This window comes from Channa argus, chromosome 4, assembly GCF_033026475.1.
Source record: "Channa argus isolate prfri chromosome 4, Channa argus male v1.0, whole genome shotgun sequence".
Classification (NCBI taxonomy): domain Eukaryota; kingdom Metazoa; phylum Chordata; class Actinopteri; order Anabantiformes; family Channidae; genus Channa; species Channa argus.
The window spans coordinates 2934841-2956339 of NC_090200.1; the positions used below are offsets into that span (position 1 = coordinate 2934841).

At 42.9% G+C, this 21499-nt stretch overlaps 1 protein-coding gene and 1 non-coding gene across 23 annotated transcripts in view; one reads left to right on the forward strand and one right to left on the reverse strand.

Annotated features, from left to right (window-relative positions):
* The window catches only part of LOC137126287 (CLIP-associating protein 1-B-like), a 37249-nt gene that overhangs the window by 14413 nt on the left and 1337 nt on the right, over positions 1-21499 (reverse strand). For 15 of the 22 annotated variants that reach the window (XM_067502886.1, XM_067502893.1, XM_067502889.1 and 12 more), the window contains 19 exons: positions 18986-19064; positions 18337-18440; positions 18073-18164; positions 17667-17742; positions 16352-16449; positions 15891-15961; positions 7234-7374; positions 6727-6803; positions 6460-6552; positions 6212-6357; positions 5967-6102; positions 5734-5804; positions 5355-5414; positions 3669-3746; positions 3262-3429; positions 2501-2544; positions 2099-2302; positions 1645-1671; positions 205-300 (listed from right to left, as the gene is read on the reverse strand). In XM_067502886.1, the coding sequence (XP_067358987.1) occupies positions 205-300; positions 1645-1671; positions 2099-2302; positions 2501-2544; positions 3262-3429; positions 3669-3746; positions 5355-5414; positions 5734-5804; positions 5967-6102; positions 6212-6357; positions 6460-6552; positions 6727-6803; positions 7234-7374; positions 15891-15961; positions 16352-16449; positions 17667-17742; positions 18073-18164; positions 18337-18440; positions 18986-19064 (1861 nt within the window). Of the gene's footprint in view, positions 1-204; positions 301-1644; positions 1672-2098; positions 2303-2500; positions 2545-3261; positions 3430-3668; positions 3747-5354; positions 5415-5733; positions 5805-5966; positions 6103-6211; positions 6358-6459; positions 6553-6726; positions 6804-7233; positions 7375-9683; positions 9917-14476; positions 15046-15890; positions 15962-16351; positions 16450-17666; positions 17743-18072; positions 18165-18336; positions 18441-18985; positions 19065-21499 lie in introns of those variants that run through there. The other 7 variants (XM_067502901.1, XM_067502885.1, XM_067502900.1 and 4 more) reach the window with 3 other exon arrangements.
* LOC137126391 (U4atac minor spliceosomal RNA) lies at positions 19410-19538 on the forward strand. The gene has a single exon (XR_010914312.1). It is a non-coding gene; the product is annotated as a U4atac minor spliceosomal RNA (small nuclear RNA).

The following is a 21499-nucleotide window of genomic DNA, read 5'->3' on the forward strand; positions in this document are numbered from 1 at the left end:
GAGGGAAGTGTTTTAGTGAAGTGGGCAAGCTGAGCAAAGAATGTTTGCAAAATAAAAGACCTCAGGAAGTTGTTTAAAGTTGTCAAAGTTAGGCTTCAAAACACTACAGTAACTATAATATCAAAAAAACACATCACAAATATTGTTCTATCAATCTTCTAATAATTTGTCACAAATATGAGGAAAATAGTAGAAGCTACTCACGTTGAGACTGTGACACAACTTTCCCCCGGCTCCGACCCCGGCTGTCTGTCACAGACGGACCGCTTCCTGCACTCGTCCTTCGTGTTCGTACTCGACCTGGAGAGGCGGAAGAAGGGAGACACAAAAAGACAAAAGCAGAATGTGGAAAGAGGAATGAAAACTGTGAACATCATGTACACCGACCGCTGCTGGTATTAAGGCCATATTTTCCAAATTCCTCTCATGCTGAAACACAGTGAATGTGACGGCATAAGGAGGGAAACGTATCCAAAGAAAGGAAAGCAGGGCGAGAGATGACACAAAGAGGAATGACAAGTCACCTCGTCACAAATACAAACTGCTGTGAGTTGTCCTCTTTGCTCCATCCTTCTGAAGACATCATTACGGCACAGAGAGACACGCTTATAAGTGAATGTATGAATAATAACCCACAATAACCTGCCTATAGCCTCTACAGCCGGATAAATCTGCAGTACAACTTTGTGCCCAAATAGTTTAAAACCGACGTACATTTTAATGAAGTACATGAAAACATCTGTAGACAGACCAGATGGGGACACCACCACACTTTTAGACGCAGAAAGACACATGAGGCCGACCACATGCAGCAGTGTCCAACAGATTCAACACAGATGAAGACGAACATCCTCAGAAACTTACAATAACCTTATGTAACTAAATAACAGTGTTTGATGTGTGAGGCTGCTGCAGCTCTAAATTAAATGTGTGTAAAAGTGTTTCAGTGCAGCATTTGGAGCCACTATGGCAAACTTACATATTCATACAATAAACACTCAAAAGTCATATTGTAAACCTGAAAGAGACACTGGAGGTTTAGACAAATGGAAAACACCTGGAAACCAAACCATATGTTTTCCTGCACGATGGGACATGAGCCTTAATGGCACATGGTGTATCAAATGTTACGGATATCATCAAACCAAATCACTGAAATGGCCTTTGTATTATTATTTTGTTCTCCAGACATCTCTGAATTTGAAATGCAGCAAAAAGCCGGCTTTCACGTTTCCCCTTTTCACCCATCACTACACACACTGATACTTTGGTAACTTTATTTCACAGGTCACATATTTTCCTTTCCTGTTACCTTATAGTGCTCTTTGCTGCTATTCAGTTAGCGGTTTAATATTGCAATAAAATTAATACGTGTGGCAGAAACTATAATTATAAGCTCGGAATCTCTGACGGACACTGATGTCTGTACCAAAATACCGGTTCCCTGAAAGATATCTGGGAAAAACCAGTGTCTATGAAATAAAGCACTGCTCCTATGTTTTTAACCAAATGTAGGAGAACAGGTACAGTACACCATGCGAAGAAAGACCATGCATTGACAGATCTATCACAGACGACCAGTACACACACCGAGGAGGCATGGAGGACCATCATTCCCGCTGTCCACATACACACAGAGCTTACCGTCTACTTCAACAGACCACGAGCCGTCTGACAGGTGGGCGAGACCAGGAGAGACACAACATCAAGGGTTGAAGGGTCAGGGATGAACAGGTTACAATTTCAAAAGAGCTCAACAGCTACGTTCATTTGATCGAGACCACGTCAAATGAGGAGATCGACATGTCTGAAGTTTTTCTTACTTGATGAAAAATCCATAAAAAGCATCCAGCCAAAAAAAAAAAAAAAAAAAAGAACCAGATCGTTTAGAAACACCTCTAAACCTGTTTTACCTTTTATTTTATTTTTTTACATACTTGTGCCTTTAAATAAATATTATTTTCGTTATTAGCTTCTAAGATAATTTTGCCAGCTGTGCCAAACACAGATCCACAGTTTTGACAACAGCTCATCCTGTTTGCACGTACATGGAAGCCACAGGAAAGCAAAAGACCACCAGGTCTGTGGTCTGTCTCACCAAGTGAAGCGTAGGATCCCGGGGGAAGTGCCGAGGCCGAGCTGAAAGGCGAGGTCGGCGGCGGCACGGCAGAAGACACGGCGGGCATCCGGGAGCGCGCGGTGGCGGTTGCCGCTGCGTTAACGTCCACATCACTGCGAGAACGCTGGAGGGAGCCTGGAGAGGAGGCTGCAGAGGGCGTCCTGGGGGTGTGAGCGGGTTTGGCTGCGACAGGAAGCACATTGGTCATCTTCAGCAGCAAACAGGCTGTTTACGTTTCAGTCACAAGACAGTAAACATTTTCCTGTATCTAGAGCATTTCTACATTATTGAACATGACACTGATTTTTCATCAGTAGAATATTTACATTTATCTACACACACATGCTGTAAATTGATACAAGAGTGAAGAAGTGTTCTTACATCTCGTGCTGCTCCCGGTGGTGCTTTTTACAGACAGGGGCCGACTAAGGGCGCAAAAAGTATAGGAGGAAAATATGGGTTAAACCGTCTCGGTTAGAAAAAAACAAAACAGAATAAAAGAATTAACACTTGGCTAAAAACTGCATCTTTTCTACTACTTTGTGTTACTGCTAACACAAAGTATTAAACATAAACTTTTTTTCATCATACAGTACAGTCACAATCTATCCCACACACAAAAACATAAAAGACACAAACATCAGGAATCTCCATGGACTATGATGTTTGCAGATGACATCGTGATCTGGAGGATCAGGTGGAGGAAAATCTCGAGATTTTTTTAATTTTTTTGCATTGTTAGTATTTTTTATACACTTTACGCAATAACTGATTAAACTAAGAGCTGTAAAGTGAACTTTACTGCTGCACCTCTGTTCTTTTCTTTCAAGTATAAAGGTGAAGGCCTCACTACAGATTGAGTCGAAGAAAGTGCCGTTTGAGAGTTTTTACGTCTGACACCACCATCGGAGATACTGTAAAAGTGGAGCTACAGCAGCAGACACAGCCAAGAGAGCAAATGGTGCCAGTCTGTGCTCTGCTCGGGGACACTTTAGAGGGTGGACCTGTGCCAAATTAGTACTTTAGTCCAGATCCAAACAGTATTAGTGAAGACTGATAGACGCCACCATCAGGTGCTGCACGTACTGTAGTGTATTTTAATCAATAAATGATGGATGTGAGAGGAGAAGAAAGTGTCTCACTTTAAACTCTCCTGAGAGGAGGATGAGGAGCGATCAGAGGCAGGCAGCGACATCAGACTGTCACCGCTCCTCAGGTGAGCCTGCAGAGCTTTCTGATAGGACGACTCCAGGCCCTGAAACAACTGCTCGGCTTCCCGTCTGAAGTGGCCGTGGAAACTCCAGTAGCACCTGCAAGGGCAGGCAGAGGGCAAAAAAACCACCATTAGTGTACGTGTGCTGGAGGAGGATTTGACATTATGACGTTCTGCTTCTCTTACACACTTTTTTCTATTTTCTTAATGTTTCTTAATCTTCTCTGTTATTGATCAGTGCACCTTTTTTACTGCATATACTCCCAAGCTGTGGCTCGAACATCGTGACATGAGAACAGCACTTGCTCAGCAGTGAAACTGAAGGGTGAGACTTACTGTCTGGCCACAGAGCGAGCCTCAGCATCTGCATCATGGATCCCTTTCTTTATGGTCTCCACAAGGACTGTTAAATGTCTGCAAGAAGAAAAAAAGGAGGAGAAATTGCTTTGTGTGTGTGACAGCATGTGTGAAACCCAGTGACAAAAATAACATCAAACTAGCTAAGAAAACCAGTAAATATACTGTACAAACGTTGGAGCAGTATGTGGCAGACCAGTTACATACTGTAAGAGTGCAGGCAGGTTGGAACAGGTGGAGAAAAGTGTCAGGTGTGTTGTGTGATTAAAGAGTATCAGCGAGAATGAAAGGACAGATGTTCAAGACGGTGGTGAGACCAGAGATGTTGTTCTGCTTAGAGACAGTGGCACTGAAGAAAAGACAGGAGGCAGAGCTGGAGGTAGCAGAGCTTAAGATGTTGAGGTTCTCTTTGGGAGTGACGAGGATGGACAGGATCAGGAATGAGGACATCAGAGGGACAGCTCATGTTAGATGTTTCAGAGATAAAGTCATAGAGGCCAGATTGAGGTGGTTTGGACATGTTCAGAGGAGAAACTGAATATATCGGGAGAAGGATGCTGAGGTTGGAGCTGCCAGGCAGGAGGTCTAGAGGAAGAGCAAAGAGGAGCTTTATGGATGGAGTTAGAGAGGACATGAAGTTAGTTGGTGTGAGAGAAGAGGATGCAGAGGACAGATGGAGGCACATGATTCACTGTGGAGACTCCTGAAAGGGAACAGCCCAAAGAAAAAGACGAAGAAGAAGAAAAAGAAGAAGACTGCATATATTTACATGACCAACTCTGCAACCGTTCTCTCACATTAGGCTGCTTAGAGTTTTCTTGTCCATCTCTACCATCCATCCCATAAACATAAGCACAGCTTTAGCTACAGCAGCTGCTGCACAAACACTTTGGGCTTTTTATGTTCCATGTATCAATATTTTTGGATGCGCATGTTGTTCACTTCTTGTCGGGTGAGTAATATGAATCTGTTGAGTCTGTTTTACAGTCGACTGCAGTAATATGAAGAGACATTTCCACTATTGCTATTTTTTCTAAAACCGATACAACTTGTATTTTAAGCAGGAACTGAATACAGAATCAAATAAACCACAGCATGACACTGACTGAAATTTAATTCAACAATTATATATTTACCTCCTCCTAATAATTTCTCATTATTGTCTGTCACACCTTGCCTGGGAGGCGGATTTGTTACTGAGTCTCTCACACAGACCTGGGCTGACTGATGGGTGAGAACCAGAGAGCTCCCCTGGCACTGGGGGATCAGCTCAGGTTTCTCCCTGGAGGTGGCAGGAAGCAGTGAGGACAGAACACAATGAGCCTTTTGGAGGCAGACAGAGATCCCCCCCTGATATCACCATGGAAACTGCGGAGATAGCCCCCTGACCTAGTTGGTGTCACGTTTCCTGACAGAGTGGCGTGTTGCACTTCAGGTCATTCACAAGCCACTGTTACAACATTCACTTTACATTTATTCTGCAGACGTCTGCACTTGAGTTTTAATGATGCCGTTTTCTGCATAGTTAGGATTCTGGTTACATCCTCGTGCATTTGCCATTAGACAGGTGAAAATTAAGATGAAAAAAATAAAATGATGAATATTGGTATCCAGCATTTCCTTCAAAAGGGTCTATCAGCTGACCTAGAGATCGCTTTGTCTCACCTCTCCAGAGAGGTTGTCTGCCACTCCTGCAGCAGCAAGTCCAGGAATTCATAGCAGCGTCTGCAAAACAGAAGTGAAAGGGAACAAAGGCTTTTAGACATTTCACTTTATGTCAAATTTCCTTTGAATAATCACATTCCAACCTCCTGAAACCCTAGAGGAACACAAATAAAATGTTAATGCACGCATACATAAAAAAATATATACAATTTCATAAAAGTAAAAAAGTTAAATATAGCTAAACTAAAACTAAACTAAGTAAAATTCTAATAAAATATATGCCACAATAAAATACAGCACATTAATCAACTCAGCCAACAAATAAATGAATAAAAGCAAACAGCACAAATGAGTGGGATCAATAAAATGAACTGCTCACCTTCTGACAGCCACAGATTTGGAGGTACAGTTGCTGGTGATGATGGGGATGAGGCGTGGATAGTGTGTATGCTGCCAGAGAAAGAAACTGGTGTCAAACCACAGCGTGAAGCGGTTGTATATTGTTGCTTCTTGTTTTGAACGTGTCAGTGAACATCACCACAGCTACAACACATACTGAGATGTGTAGAAGAATTTTCCAGCACACATCCCTTAATGAAACCTGCTACGTACTCTGAGAATGAGGCGAATGGCGGCCATGCCGGACGTGGCCATGACTTTGGCACTGTTGGGGACCAGGTTGAGGAGGGTTGGCATGATGGCCTCTGCTGCGTGGTCGAACCGAGTGCCGAGCATGGACGACAGGTGGCTGCGAGAGCAGAGCAGACAGTCAGAGAGCAGAGAACCACCACAGCGACACACCCCCCAACCAAAAGAAACCAAACTGAGGGTTTAACGTAAGCTCCCGATGGTCCTACCCCAGAGTGATGCAGGCCTCTCTGACCACTTGAGAGCGAAGGTCCTTGGCGGACAGTTTGAACGCTGCCTCCATGAGTCGCAGCTGCTGGGAAAACCCGTCAAACTCCGCCGCACCGGCCAGGAGCAGTGCCCGCACCTTCTTCAGCTGCAGGATGATCAAGACAAGAGAGCAAACATCCATCAGCAAAGACATCTTTACCACACGCATGAATCCAACTCAGAAGAGAGAACGGCCAGGACATCTTACAGCTGCCACTCTGAGCTCCCAGTCCTTCTTATCGTCTGACAGCACATCTCGAATCTTGGTCATCGCCTCCTCCACCTCCCTGTTGGAGTAGATCTAGTGGAGGGCAGAAATGAAATGAAGACATATCGGGAGACTTCAGCACATACAGTAAGTAGTTATTTTAGTAATCGTTGTTAAACAGAGTGTATTAAATCTCTTCCTCCACAACATGAAGACTGAATATGAAATATTAGAAAGTTTTAATTAAAAGTCTGAAACATAACAAACCTGCACCGTGGGAACATCCTCAAAGGCCTGGATGAAGTCCTCCACATCCACGGCTCCAGCACTGGACCCGTCCTTCCCTGCAGACCAGAAGGACCTTTAAATATTACATCTTACACTGACACATGACTCCAACACAAACACTTATTTTAAAGATCATATTCACTGAATCTTAGTTTTGCTAAATATCCCATTAGTTAATGATCATCAACACATGAAAACATTTTTCTAACCTGCTTAAAATTATATTCTTAGTCCAACAGAACAGGTAAGAAAATGCACAAATTTTTAATGAATAGCATTTTCTTTCACAGAAAGTAAATCGATGTTCTACAAAATCTCTCTGTCAATGCAAAAACAACACAAAATGTCTCTTAAGTGTGAAAATGTTGTTAAGCTGACAGATGTGCCAACCATTAAACAACTGTGTTCTGACCATGCAAAGAATTTCACGATGCTTAGATCTGGCTGTGAAGATTAGAGACACGTCACACAGACGTTGAATCTGACCTGCAGACTTGGTGCTTGAGGCGGAGCCGGGGCGTCGAAACGAACCCATGCTCACCGGCTTCCTTCCTGACAGCGAGGCTCCTTTGGACGAGGACGTGGAGCGGCCGCCGTCCACCGAGTCATCGTCCTCAAAGTTTTTGTCTAAAGGAGGAAAAAGAGCGGAGACAGACAGAGGGCTGTGGTCATCACAAAACAACGAGTCCTCACAGAGGAAACGCCACCACTGAGAATCCGAGCATTGCAGGAGAGACAGGCGGACTGTGACATTTGTTAGCTGGTGGTCGATTGACAGTGACCCACAGGACATAACTTACATTCCTGCATCCCCAACATAACAAGCTAACGGTGGCGAGGAGAGCAGAGGTCAGAGGCCCGATGCCCCAGCGACGCACTGGACAATAAATCCTGTGTTCCCAGTGAGAAGTGACTCCAGGAGAATGAAGTACACACAGCAGCTCTGAGTACAAAGAAAACTGACTAAGCTTTGTGGATTAGTGTTAAAATGATATATTATTGCCACTTAAACTCAATCACCAACAACCAATGTACCAATTGTTACACATTTAAAGAAGAGGCCTGGTTAAGCATTTCTCTGATGTGTTACAGACGGAGCACTTGGCCAATTAATAAATCAACAAGACTTTTGTTAGTTTTACATCTAGATTAAAATTAACATTAATGTAGTGACAAAAATGCCAAGCCCAGATATTTTATGTGCAAAGCCCCAACTGACACCGACAACTGTCACATGCAACATTAATCAGCATTAAAGTATCAGTTACCAACAGACACTCTAGTCAATATACTTTCCTTTTTTTTTTTTTGCGTGTGCAAATGTGTTTGTGCTGCAAGTCGAGGCTGCAAATCAAGTGGCTTTTAATATTAGGATCTTTTTTAGTTTATTTACTTAAGGAATCAATTAATCTCTTGGACTAACATTGCACAGACTAGTAATAACATTTATTACAGTTATACCTTCCAGTGTCTGATTGTGAATTTTAGCTACACTTTTATGCTAAAAATCCATATTTACTCTACAAACTAATGTAACAGCTGCAGCCAGGAATCCACAGAATAATATTCTTGTTGATACATCAAAACACACACACACACAAAGTTGCATCACCACCACTCAATATCAACAAAAGACACTGAACCCCTTACTTCCCACCCCCATCCCCAGTCGTGCAGTACCAGGACGGGTTGCGTCAAGCACGGGATCCAGCGTATAAATGTGCCAAATCGACATGCTGACCAACGAGCCGCTGTGATGACCCTGAACCCTGAAAGAAATTGTGTGTGGTTCCTTTGGCATAAGAGCAACAATTGGATGTTTTTCACATATTTACTGTGATGCTAAAAACCATGAACACTTTCATAAAAGAAAGAAAAGTAATGTCATATTCGGTAAGGGTCTAATGCAAATCCTGATACGTTATGACACAGACTAGGACGTTTAATTGTGTCACTTCTTTTAAAAGTGAAGAATTTGCGTTGACATTTGTGATGCACTTGTTGACTTGTGGGCAGAAGTGTCAGAGTGGTACTGCTGCATCTGCCTGCTTGTCTCTTCAGGTCAAGCTCACCACGACTGAACTGGTGTTAGACACTGAGAAGCCCCCCCAAGTACTTGACCAGCTGAGAGGTCAGCTTCTAAAATTGGTTGACACTGTGGGTCTTCTACCAGATTTGCAGCACGTAATGTATAAAAGCTTGTTTGTAGGGCAGGGTCCACAGACTTTACTTGGATGAGGAGCTGTTCCAAGCGTAACAAGTCAATCAACAAGTTGTGACGGAAGAAAAACAGCTGCGCATTTTTGAAATGGCAGAATGGGATTTTTAAAGGCTTAAGTGGTTCAAGACTCGGGACATTTACACAGAATTTAAACCAGACTTCAGGCTAAGCAAATGGCAGTATACTGCTTTTACACTTCAGCACGACTCAAAGTACTGCAAGAGAACTAGGTAGCAGTGCTGTATCTGACTACAAATCAACAAAAGGAGAACACAAAATTGAGCAAGTCAGTTCAAGTTTAACCCCGACCGCCTTGGTTCTCACCCTGTCTCTCTGTACACAAATCAGCCCCAAATCAAGTTATTTCATCATTAAAGTGAAGCGCAAAAGGACAACACAGCAAAAACCTAATTCACCATTTCCCCCACAAGAGAGACACTCTCCCAGTTCTGCAGCTTCCTGACCTTACATTTTGAGAGAGACAACGACACGGCATCACATCCTTTGCATTGTCCACACAACAATTCCTGCCAGAGCAGGCTGGGAAATCATCTGTGTTTACTTCTGAGCCACCGCAGATGCATTTCCCCCAGCCCAACCTCCCCCCTCTTTCTCCTGTCGCCTGCGTTCATCATTGATCCCACCCTCACAACCACTCGATCCCTCCCTGCCTCTATAGGAAGCAGCAACAGCAGAAGCAGCAGAAGCAGCTTACAGGAGCAGATTCGCCTGCAGACCAGTTTCCTCAGCATGCCGGCAGACATGTAGACAGACAGGGGGTCCTCCAGTCCTCTGTGGTCATCACATGTTGTCTCCCAGCTGAAGGGAGAAAAGAGTGGAGGACGAACGGGAAACCAACTGTCAGCTTCCCCCCAGCTCTGTCAGGAAGCATGTGCTGCGATCTTCCTCTTTGCCATCGTCCTCTAGTTCACTTCAGCAAGCACACATTCACTGGAAGAACCAGGATGGAGGAAGTGAAAGGGAGGGGATGGAGAGGAGTGATGAGAGAAAGCAGGAGGAGGGGGGGAGGACGCGAGAGTGGAGTGGACCAATGGGGGGAGAAGGGAGGGGTCACTCAAGGGACAAACCCCAGAGCTCAGTGTGGAGGTGGAGCTGGTAGGTGGAGTCAGAGGTGAGGGACAGCTACGGTGAGGACTCAAGGGAGGAGGAGGAGGCGGGAAAGGATGGAGAGACACCTCTCCAGAGGAAGCTGGTCCTCTGTCATCGGGACGCCACCCGAGTTCACCGCCCCGCCTGCCGGAGGCGTTCCAGCACAGCAAGGTCACGTCTGCTCCATGTGAGATGTAATGCAACATGACTGGAATCAGACAGACACAACGAATTCAACTACACAACCCCGACATGGAGGTTTGTGTGTGAGCACTTTGGGTTAGACTGGGTTTAATAAAAGCCGTATCTTAGGCTCACAACCTGCTGTTTTTGTCATTTAAAAAAAGACATTTCAATTAAACAAAGCTCTCGTTTCTTTCAATGATTATTTTCTGTCTTGTGTCTCAGACAGTGTGCACAAGCTGGATTTTAGCATCAATATGAACAAAGATTCGTTTTACTTATCACACAAGTGGACAGCAACTGTGCAAGACCTCTGCCGGTAAAATCGGCAGCATTATCACCTTTTACCGGCCGACAGCGTGTAACATATGCAGTATTTACAGCTGGTTCCCATTTCCTTACACTTCAGTGAGGCTTCATGTCAGCCCGTTTTTTTATTTTGCCTTAAACAATGAGCAGCAAGTGATTTATCCACCCTGCCATTATCGTTTCCCTAACATTTGCATCGCTCACATCGTTCATATTTTCACCCACAAAGCTGTGACTGGCTCACAGTTGGCAGCAAATACAACAGCAGACCAGCTTGAACTGCCAAAACAAACATTCAGGTGTCTGGAACCAGGCAAACCAGGCCAGAAAAATACTGAGAGGCACAAACATTGTAGCAACTGATCTGGTTGTAAGACTTGAATTCATGGTAGAAAAGACGGCGTCTCCCAGTCAGTCTGCTTCATTTGACTTTTAAATGCACCTTCATGACCAATGGCACCACAGCAGCCCTGAACACAAACACAGTGTCACTGCTTTTAAGCATCAAGATAAGAAGCTTCCGTGTGCAGCACTTCAACTGCTGTAAGTAGGTCATCCAGAGCCCACATGTGCATTCATCACCTGTCCAAAAGCACCTTCGAGGCCGAGGTCAGGGCAGCGCCATTTCCAATCAGTAAGCCTACATTTCACCAAAGCGTTTTGCGGCCAATAAGGACTCAGCGTTGACTTGGCTCACAGGAAACAGCTCCTTCCACAAGATGGCAGAGCTACCACACTGTTTGAGTCCTACTCAAAGTGTCAGTTTACATTGCATTCATTTCAGTTTCTTCTTTTTATACAGACACATACAGCAAAACGACAGAAGAACACACAGAAGGCGATGAGCTGGATTAAAACACTCCCCCAATATTCCCAAGATCCCACATGTTGCTCCTATACTTTCTGTCCCTGACTGGAAAGGGAAGAAAGGTGTAGTGTCCTTCACTCAGGAGGTCAATGGCTCCCAAAGGACACAAACAAAAGACCTCAGGAGATCGTTTGATAAAACATGGGAGGGGACGCATCATTCAGGATTTGTGTCGCCTCCCTCAACAAATCTACACTATTGTCGTCATGCTGGGAGATTAACTTAATAGACCTTTTGACAAAAATGCCCAAAATAAAGTTTTCAAACATAAATGTTAACTTAAAATCAACTTTTCTGAGGACAACAATACCATAATGTTTTCCTCTGTATTTGTCTGGAAACTGTCACATGAGATGAGATAAGATTAAACAGGCGGGGAAATAACAAGTAACTAGTGTAAATGTGAAAGGCCTTCAGTGATATTGAACTTGCTTTTTTTTTTTTTAAATCTAGTTTGACTAGTTTATGCAAGTAAACTTCCCCTGAGATCCCTATAATAAAATCCCTCTCTTTTTTGAGTTGAAAACGCCTCCATATGACATCACTTGGAGGAACCTTCAGTTCAGATTATGTCATTCTATAGCTATGGAGTTTGTTATCATGGTCAACCTGCTTTTCCACCTGCTTTTGAATACAGTGAAGTCAGATGAGAGTTTAAAAGCATTAACTTACATTTAAAGCCAAAACTAAAGACACAGAAAGCCAGTTCAAGGCAACACCGAGCGTTTGCTCCCTTAACTTTCAAAGTGACTAATTGTGCTCAGTTTTCCACCAGGCAGCATCACAAAGTCTTTGAGAGCTTAAAGCTTGCTGCACTCTGACAGCTGATCTTCCTGATGCAAATTCACAAAATGAGCGGGGAGAGGTGAGGCGCTTAGGAACACCAAGGGCCACGTCACTGACCTGGGAAGAAACTAGTAAGCGTGGGAGAGTGCTGCGGATTCCCAGCAGGGTTTAATGAAGACAAGCTCAGAGCAGCTACATGGGGTTTTTATTCATGAGAATTAAATGCAGCAAGCAGCATGTTTCACAAATTCAAAGGGTTTTTAATAACACTGAATGAATAAACTGAGAAACACCTGTGCACCTCTACATGCTGGAACAACAGTGGCAGGGATGTTCTCACAGAATTATCAAGATTCTTTCGCAACTGCAATTTGGAAGGATGACGAAAGGTAAAGCTGAGGCCACTGACAGCACAAAGCATAAATGGACCCGAGCTGATCAAATAAAAGGATAATGGTGGCAGAAGCCCCCCGATCAAAAAACACTTTCTGCTAGTTAGCATCTGTACTGATGTATAAGACACGTTATGATTTTTGTAGTCGTTAGGTTTGTCAGTCAGAAAAAGTCAAGTAAAGATTTCCTGTTTGTTATCAGCTGCTCTCTGTTGGGAGGAGTTTTCCTGTTATGAGGTTAGTTGCACATGTTTTGTACAATGGTTTCACAATTCACAAAGACATTTCTAATGTTTTAGAGCTGGAAAAGCTGCATGTCTGCACCTGTCAGTGCACGACAGGTGTCGTGGGTCCAAGAGCAAATGCACACGCTCATCTGAAACACCGTAGAGAGTTATTATAATTTACAATATTTCTATTGTGCATTTGTTCACGGTTACACGTTTGTTTTTCAACCGCGTGGCATCATTTTCCTACTCAGCCGAGTGAGACTCAGTGCTGTGTGCTGCTTTCTCTTTCTGTCTGTGCACAGTGTAAATTATTCAGCAGGTTCCCAACTGTGCAACCCAAGTTCTGCTGGCAGCGAGTACCCAGCCCCGTCACTCAACACCTCCCTGCGCAACCTCCTGGGGGGGGGGTCTGCTGGATCGGATATTAGTTTAACAAAAATATACTAACCGACAGTTTGCTAACTAACACCTCAGTAACACTAACCACAGTTTCCCACATTACCAGTTGCTACATCTACGGAGAATTGCCCATATTTGGTTCCCAAAACCAGAACTGTGTCGTATATTTGACTTTTTATTTAGGAGACGACAATTTCCAAAACTAATTCGATTAAATATCATCGTATTTATGATAAGAAAATAACAATTAGCGTCTAAGAGAGTTAGGTTTTCATTATGAAATGAAACAAATACTGTGGTCCATTGATCATTTGATCCATTGTTCCATTGTCCAGTGATCAATGGATCAAATGATCAATGGACTACAGACTATCCCAAAACACTTAATCAGCTAAAACTCAGATAATCATTTAAGACCTTGTTTTTTTTTTAGCAGAAGTCTTCACCTACACACAGTAAGTGATTTAACCTTAGTACATTTCTAATAAAACCTGCTAAACTGCCATGGATCAAGTTCATTTACTAGCATAAACTACTACAATAATCCAAAGCAGGAGAATTTTACATGGTTTGAGGTCTGTGGCCGCTCAGAGCTGAACGATTGGTCAAAACACCTTACTGGAAATTGGGTATGGGAATATAATAATTTATCACTTAGTAATTATAAAAACAAAAATGGTCACGTTTCATTCACTGTATCCAGCTTAAAACGTCTTTCATAGTCTACTATCACAAATATTGTGGATTATTATTCGATTAAATACAAACTAACATAAAATAGAATCATATAGGCCACTATGTCAAACTTTGAAAGCCGGAGAACAACCAGGTTAATGTGGATACGTTTTTATAATAAATTAGATCATATTTCCTACATTATGAAGAAAAGCCCGGTGCCTGATAACTGATACATGCAGTAAACCCCACACTGTGCTCCTCACACTCTAAGAACCTGAATTACTGAAACACGTCAGACGTAATTATCCGTGTCACACACGTGAAAGCTACACACACACACACACACACACACACACACACAACAGTGGGATTACACAGCTCACTGAGCTTCAGTTACTCGGAGCATTCAGCTCCCAGTTATGATCCCGCTGGACTCAACAAGAGTTATGACGGACCTGGATAATCACCAGCTCCAACATGAATAAGACAGACAGCCAAATATTCACGACGTATTTTGCAGATATTTACAGCAGCTTGCATGTGAGAACTTTACCTGCAGAGAAGCAGCTCGACTTTGCCTTCCACTGTGAACCTACTGGAGGAAAAACTGTCCTGACAACGGCCCTGAGCTGATGCACTGCTGCCTGGCTCCTCCCTTCCCCCCCCAACCGAGTCTTGTGACTGTAGGGACAACAGCAGACACCGCTCCTACAAAATAAAAGCCCTCCGACTGCTGGGGTGAACAGAGTCCCAGTCTTTCACTTTGTCAGTGTCTCTCTGATTCTCGGTTTCACTCTTCTTCATGTCTTGTTTTGCGTCTCTCTTTCCTTCACTCCCTTCAGGCTGATTCTCTGGGTGTTTCTCCCGTTTCCCTGTTCAGTGTGATGCTTCCCACTCAGGTCACATTCACAGCTCTGCGTGTTGATGATGAGCTGACGTCCACATCTCAACGAAATGACTTCTGAGGGCGTGTTGGGAGGCTGCTGAATATTCCTTCTTTAACACCACATGCAGAAACAGAACCTTAAATAAACTATTTTTACAAGCTAGCTCTCTCTGTGACAAATCCATCTTGTAGTAATGACAACTGCAGCCTGAGAAGACTCTACAAGACCCGTCTGATGCTGCTCAGTCGGGGTTTTAGTGCTGAACAACACAAAAGGATATGTACACAGCCTAATGCTCCCAGCTGCGATAGACTCTGCAGAAATCAAACTTCTTGAAAGGCCGACATTCACTCCCTTTGAACCTTTCTGCCCCAGTTGTAAAGGGTCACTTTTTATGCCTTGACCCTGAGAGCACAAAGAAAGAGGCTCAGGTTGCAGCAAACACACCCCTTGGGAGGGACTGGAGACCAACACCAGGGCTTCCCAGCCCTCACATGCCTGCCTGACTGGAACGTTTAGTATTTCACATTCTTTCATTTTTACATTCACAGCCTCTATGTGGAACTCTGAGGACAGTCCAAATGTTAAAAACTGTGAGAAATAAATATTAAGTTTTAGCAAATGGCATCATGAATGCAGAAGTGTAACTAACATCTATAAGAAATAAAAAACACTTTTTTCTTTACCTTACTATTCCTCCAAGGAACATGTACATCTGTGTTGAGTCAGCTCAGTACAGCACAGCAAAGCTAACAGAACCCTAATTAAAGTGACATCAGGTCAATACAAAATGTGCTGATTTCACTTACGAGCCACTATATAACTGTCCCTGGATGCTTAGCTGGATGATGATCCCGCATAGCAGTAGTTAATCAAGATAAGATGATTTATTTAACTCCCCTTCACAGTTCTGTTTATGCTGTAGTGTGGTGGGTTTACAGACAAACAAATAATGAGGAGCTCTTGAGAAGAGTGTTATCAGCGTCACGTGTTGACGTCTGCAGGCCGCTCGCGGCAAACACAACACAAATACAGATCTACCAGGACAATTATGGACATAAAGCACTGGAATGCCCTTACCTGACACTGGTGACAAGACCATGTTCCCTGACCTCTGCACTTCGTCAAACTTACTGAAGATGACATTGAGCCTGAGCACAGAGGGAGAGCAGAGGATTAGCGGCAGCAGCTTTAGTGATAGAAAGAAAAGTGCCACATTTCATAGCTGAAAATAAATGGTCCTGCAAACAGAAAATTGGCTCATTTCAGTCTCTCCTGAGAGCAGTTAACTAGGTCAAAGTAACATCTCAGTGCTTTACGTGTCTGCATCTAAAAATACACAGATGAAGGTGGACAGGGGGCCTGCTGGATACTAATGTCACAGCAAACCTTCAGTCTGCACAAAATCACTGTTTTAAGGAGTCATTCTATTTTTAAAGCCAGTAAGAAAAAAGCTTGAGTTGATTTGAACACATAACTACACGTCGGATAAATGTAAAAACAGCTTGGTATGAGTCCGTGACGGTGAGCAGGGCACGAACCGGGACTGAGGCAGGCCTTTCTTTCCCAGGTCCATTCTCACTCGTTCTCCAACGTGCCGGTAGATCTCCACGAGGCAGTTCATGGCTCCGTCACGCACCTGCACAATACAGCAAACACATGAGCGGGCCGTCGATTAAGACGGTGCGGATCCACTCTAAACATTTATTGAGTCCCCCATTCCCACTGAGCGAATAAGAAAAGTCCTTTCACAGATAGGGTTTCTGAAATAATCCCACAGAACGAGTTAAGAAACTCCGTGAGCCTCAAAGGCAGCCATGTGATGTCATGATGACATCATCAGTACACTTATACATACACTTCTTAACCTTACAATGCACAACATGAACAAAAATAGAGGAAACCCTGTTTGGCTCATACAGGCATTTTACTGTATTTGTTCTGTTCTGAATAACACCCAAAAACCCCAAACACACACATTTATTTTAAATAGGAAAAACTTCAATTTTCTTTTAAATAACTTATTCAACTTATTCATTCATTCATATGATAAGTTATGGAAACTGTGTTTTTCTGGTTTAACATAACTCCATTATAAATATTTTTACTCTGTGATTTATAGTTTGCGGTCTGACATGTGTAGGCAGCTCTGTACATAATAAAATACAATATAAATCTGTAAACATCCAAATGTTTGAGAACCAGTTTTTTGCCTCTTGCGTTTGCCTGTTTCCAACTGGTCTTTACTTTCCTCAAACGTGCAAAAAATTGAATTTAAAAAAAAAAAAAAAAAAAAAAGCGAGGTGGTTCCTGCTCCTCATTTTGATGATGATGGTTTAATAATGAATGACGTGCTTCAGTGCACGAGTGCGTGTTTGGTTTCAGGAAGGGACATTCTTGGGCACGGCTTCCTGCCTTTAGGAGGAAGTCCGATTCCAGTGATGATAGCCGGCTGCAGCCCATCAGTGGACAACAAGCTCAGAAGCAGAGCAGGGAGACGAGAGGGCTGGAGATTACAGAGACCCCACAGCATCAAGGCCCCAGGTTTGATACATGCAAAGGCTCCGGTGTCTAAAAATTAATATTCTATTGTGAAAAATCCCTGCAGAGCTGTAACGTTTGCATCCAACCAGCAGAGGGCAGTCAAAGACCAATAATAATGCTGTTACACTGCTGTCCACATAGTTCCGTGTATGTATGGCTGGTTTTAGTACCAGTGCGACAACATCTTACTGCTGCAGCACACAATGACAATTCAGACAATAGTGTTGCTCCAATTATATGTCAACAGTTGTGTCGCTTTCCTGTTTCAACATGCACAAAGTGGGCTCCAAAAAGAAACGGACCACTGACTACCTGACTCGTGGGATCTCCGAGCAGATTGCAGATGTGAGGAACGATTTTACTAAGCGTCAGACTCTGAGATCCAAACCTGAAAATGTAAAAGCACAAAGATGTTGATTACAACTCCACATTACAAGGGACAGTCTGTGCAAAACTACTATTACATATAAACACACTAGATGATTTTCTTTGATTAATAAATACCAATTATCATCATTCTACTGCTACTTTGGATTTTAAGAGGGAACTATTTCTGTTTTTAACTTGAAATCCACTGATATCCCTACTGCTCAGGATTCATCTGTGAGAAGGCATTTCTACACAGTTCCATTAAAAAGCCTTTTATTAACAGCACACATAAGGCAGAACTCGAAAAATGAGATTACATCTGAATTTATCTGATGCTGTGTTCACTTACACATTTAGGGTTGAGATGAGGCAGAGGCAGAGTCCTTCTCTGGTCCTGTTGTTCTTGTGTTTAAAGCCTCCCATCATTCGCTCCCACACATACTGAAAAGGCACAAACACACAAAGAAGACTGAGAATTTTGCATTATTATTCAAAAATGTCTATGTGTTAAGACACAGACACAGTCTGTGCAAAAGTACATAAACATCAGACTGTGAGAAACTTAAACATTTGTACGACCGAAGACTGAACGGATACGTGTGCTGTTGTGCACCTGTGGGTTCGCAGCCTGGTCCATAATCTTTAGCAGAAGTGCTTGGTCCTGGTCTCGAACTTGGTCCTTGGCATCTCCCAGTCGATCTATCAGGCTCGGCAGAACTGAGCATGGGGTGGAACACAAACAGAAACTAAACTGACAAGTCACTGACAGGCCAGAGATGTCAAGAAAAAATAAATAAAAAAAGGTTTAAAGCTTAACTGAGTGAGTGCAGCATGAACTTAGAGAACAATATGTACAAAATGTAAAATTATAATCTCAGGATACATACTGACAATTAATAAGACAAGAGTGTGGTGAAGCTGTATGTCCAGGGGAACAGTTAAGCCCACAGACAGAGAGGAAACTTGTTAATAAAAGTAAGGAAATTTTACCTATTCTAAATATAACTTCAAGCTTAAAAATAAACAGTAAATAAATAAATATATAATAAATAAATATAAATTCAGGTATGTAGTTTCACAGTTCAACATTCCTCTACTTTATATGGTCGAATGTGTAACGATTAAAACTGCTAAATGCTCTGTGTCATTATATCTATTTGACACATGTAGCCAACAGTAATTGAAACTGTCCTCATTGAAATTGCTACAATGCATTAATCTCCATTACTTGAGAGAAAAAGAAACAATGGGCAGCAGCTCACCAGTGCCAACCTGCGTCCTAAATCTCTCCTGCAGTCTGTTGACGAGAGCGGACAGGATGTCCATCCCCAGCAGGACCACCTAAGACGCAAACATTTGACAAACCTCATTAAAATGCAGATACAAAGGGGTCGGAATCCCTCAAAGTGCAGGACAGAGGAGATTCAGAACCATTACAGCAACAGAACAGCAGAAATGTCATGGATTTGAATATGGGCTGCAAAGCATTGTGGGTAATGTGCCCAAACGGACACTTTTCCCTTCAAAAGCCACAAAATAATTCAAATAAACGTGTTTTTTTGGATCAAACCCAAAACACAACGCTGAGCTCTTTCCATCTGAGAGCTGAAACACCGACGTCAAACACAACCATGAGTGAGGGCAGTACACACATTTCATAAGTGGCTTCCAGGCACGAGGACGACAACTTTCCTTGTCATGGGGTGGTTTGGGCAGCTCAATGAACGAAACGTGAGAGTTCCCCTGCTGACACCATATCGACACATACGCACCACCTGAGCTCCAAGTTCGGGATCTGGTGCAATTTTTGGAACCTCTCTTCAAATACGAGAGAGACGCATGTCGAGAAACGGAACAAAGGCGAACTTCCTGTGCTGCCATCTGCTGGCTGAGGGGAGGAATTACACGCTGGGCTGCTGAGTGTAATACTGTCAATGAGTATCTCCATTGTATTTGTACTTAGCGATTCATACTTGATTTTACAGCCATGTGAGTACTGCTGAAAACCTGTGTGGAATATTATGTATTATTTTTAGCTTTTGGATATTACTTTTAACTTCCAGATTCAAATTACTTTATAATATCTATTCATGTACTTCCAGCATGTTAATATAAAAAATGACTGATTAAGTTAAAATCTGTTTATTTAGCTGCTCGTGCTGTTGCACCACAGGTAATAATAAGCGTGTTACATTTAGTGATGCTACTGCTTCTCGGAAGAAACTGGTTTATAAACTAATTTCGTCAATTCATCACAGTCCGAAGAGAATTAGTAAAGAAGCCACAAGAAAAAACAACTGAGACAAACTAGGATGAACACATTAATACAAATTGAAGATTAGGTTCTCATTTCTCTTTTTGAACACCATCATCCAAGATGGCTACACAAGGTTCAGACAGTTCAGCCGACTGCCTCACATATAAATATTGACTTTTACCATCAGCCTTTTAATCCATGAGACAGGCCCAGCTCTCCAATCAATTAACAAGAGCCATTAGCCTAAAAGCATGCGAGGCAGCTCTGCTCCATCCTTCACCTACACACATCTGAAGGCTTTTACTACCACCAAGCAAACACAAATCCCAGCACAGGCAGGCATGGACGTGATTTCCACAGTGAAACTGTGAAATTCTGTAAAGATCGTTCCTTCACACTGCTGGCTGTGTCACAGAGGGAGGAAAAACTGGGCTAATGGCCCTGGTAAATTAAGCTCACCGCCACCAACACATTCGCCTGGGAGCCTCGTCCCCATTACAGCCCAGCACATATCACAGAGACCAGAGGAGGCTGCGTTTCCAGGGCAGCACAGGAAGCTGTGTCTACAGCTGATATGTCAGTGTGAAGTTCATGATGCAGTCAGCTCCACTTACTCTCCTTTGCTTCTCTTTGTGTAGTGTAAAAAGTGATCTGTCACACCAAGTTTGGAGTTTTTGTGCTACTTCTTTTCCAGGCAGGCTTCACATCTTAACTCAACACAATTCCCAAATAGATACTGAGATTGAAAGGTCTTAGGTGTTTTATTGATTATGGAAACTTCATAAACAACTTTTTACCTTTGACACCAATAAAACAAAAAAGTAAGTAACCCTCAAAACAGGTCAGACACCAGATTATCATGAATATCAGAAACTGCATCCCACATATTCTAGGGAGAGGACGGACAGTTTTCTAAAAATCTAAAGGTAAAATGTGTACAGTATAAAAAGTATCTAAATTAAAGACCCCTGCACTACGCATCTTCTGTGCAAGCTGTGTTTTTGCAATGAAGCTTGATGAAAGCAAGATGGCTCCTAAATGCTAAACTGCAACAGCTCTATGCTGCTGTGCTGTGATGTCCATGTCCTGAGCAACAGGCTTCTAACCACATAAATGGCAGGATACTGCACATGGGCAGCATGCAAATAATACACCATGGAAACAAGAGTGACAGGAGCCTGCAATATACAGTAGATGTACTGTACGTTATCTGTTTAGCCAAAACAACCTCGGCGAGACTGAAGTGCTCCCTGAGGACAGTTTGTCTCCGAGACCTGCAGGATTTGCTTCCAAGTGCTTTAACAGTCTAAGTACCTGCAGGGAACACCCTCATGTTGACTGCTGGCCTGACAGCAGCTGCAGCCCTCCCATCGTGCGCACACACACACACACACACACACACACACACACAGAGGATATGAGGAAAGATGAATTTCACTTTTTGGCACATTAACTTCCCTTGCTGTGCATTTTTAATTAGCAATAAAATTACACAGTTTCTATTATCACGCAGTTGCAG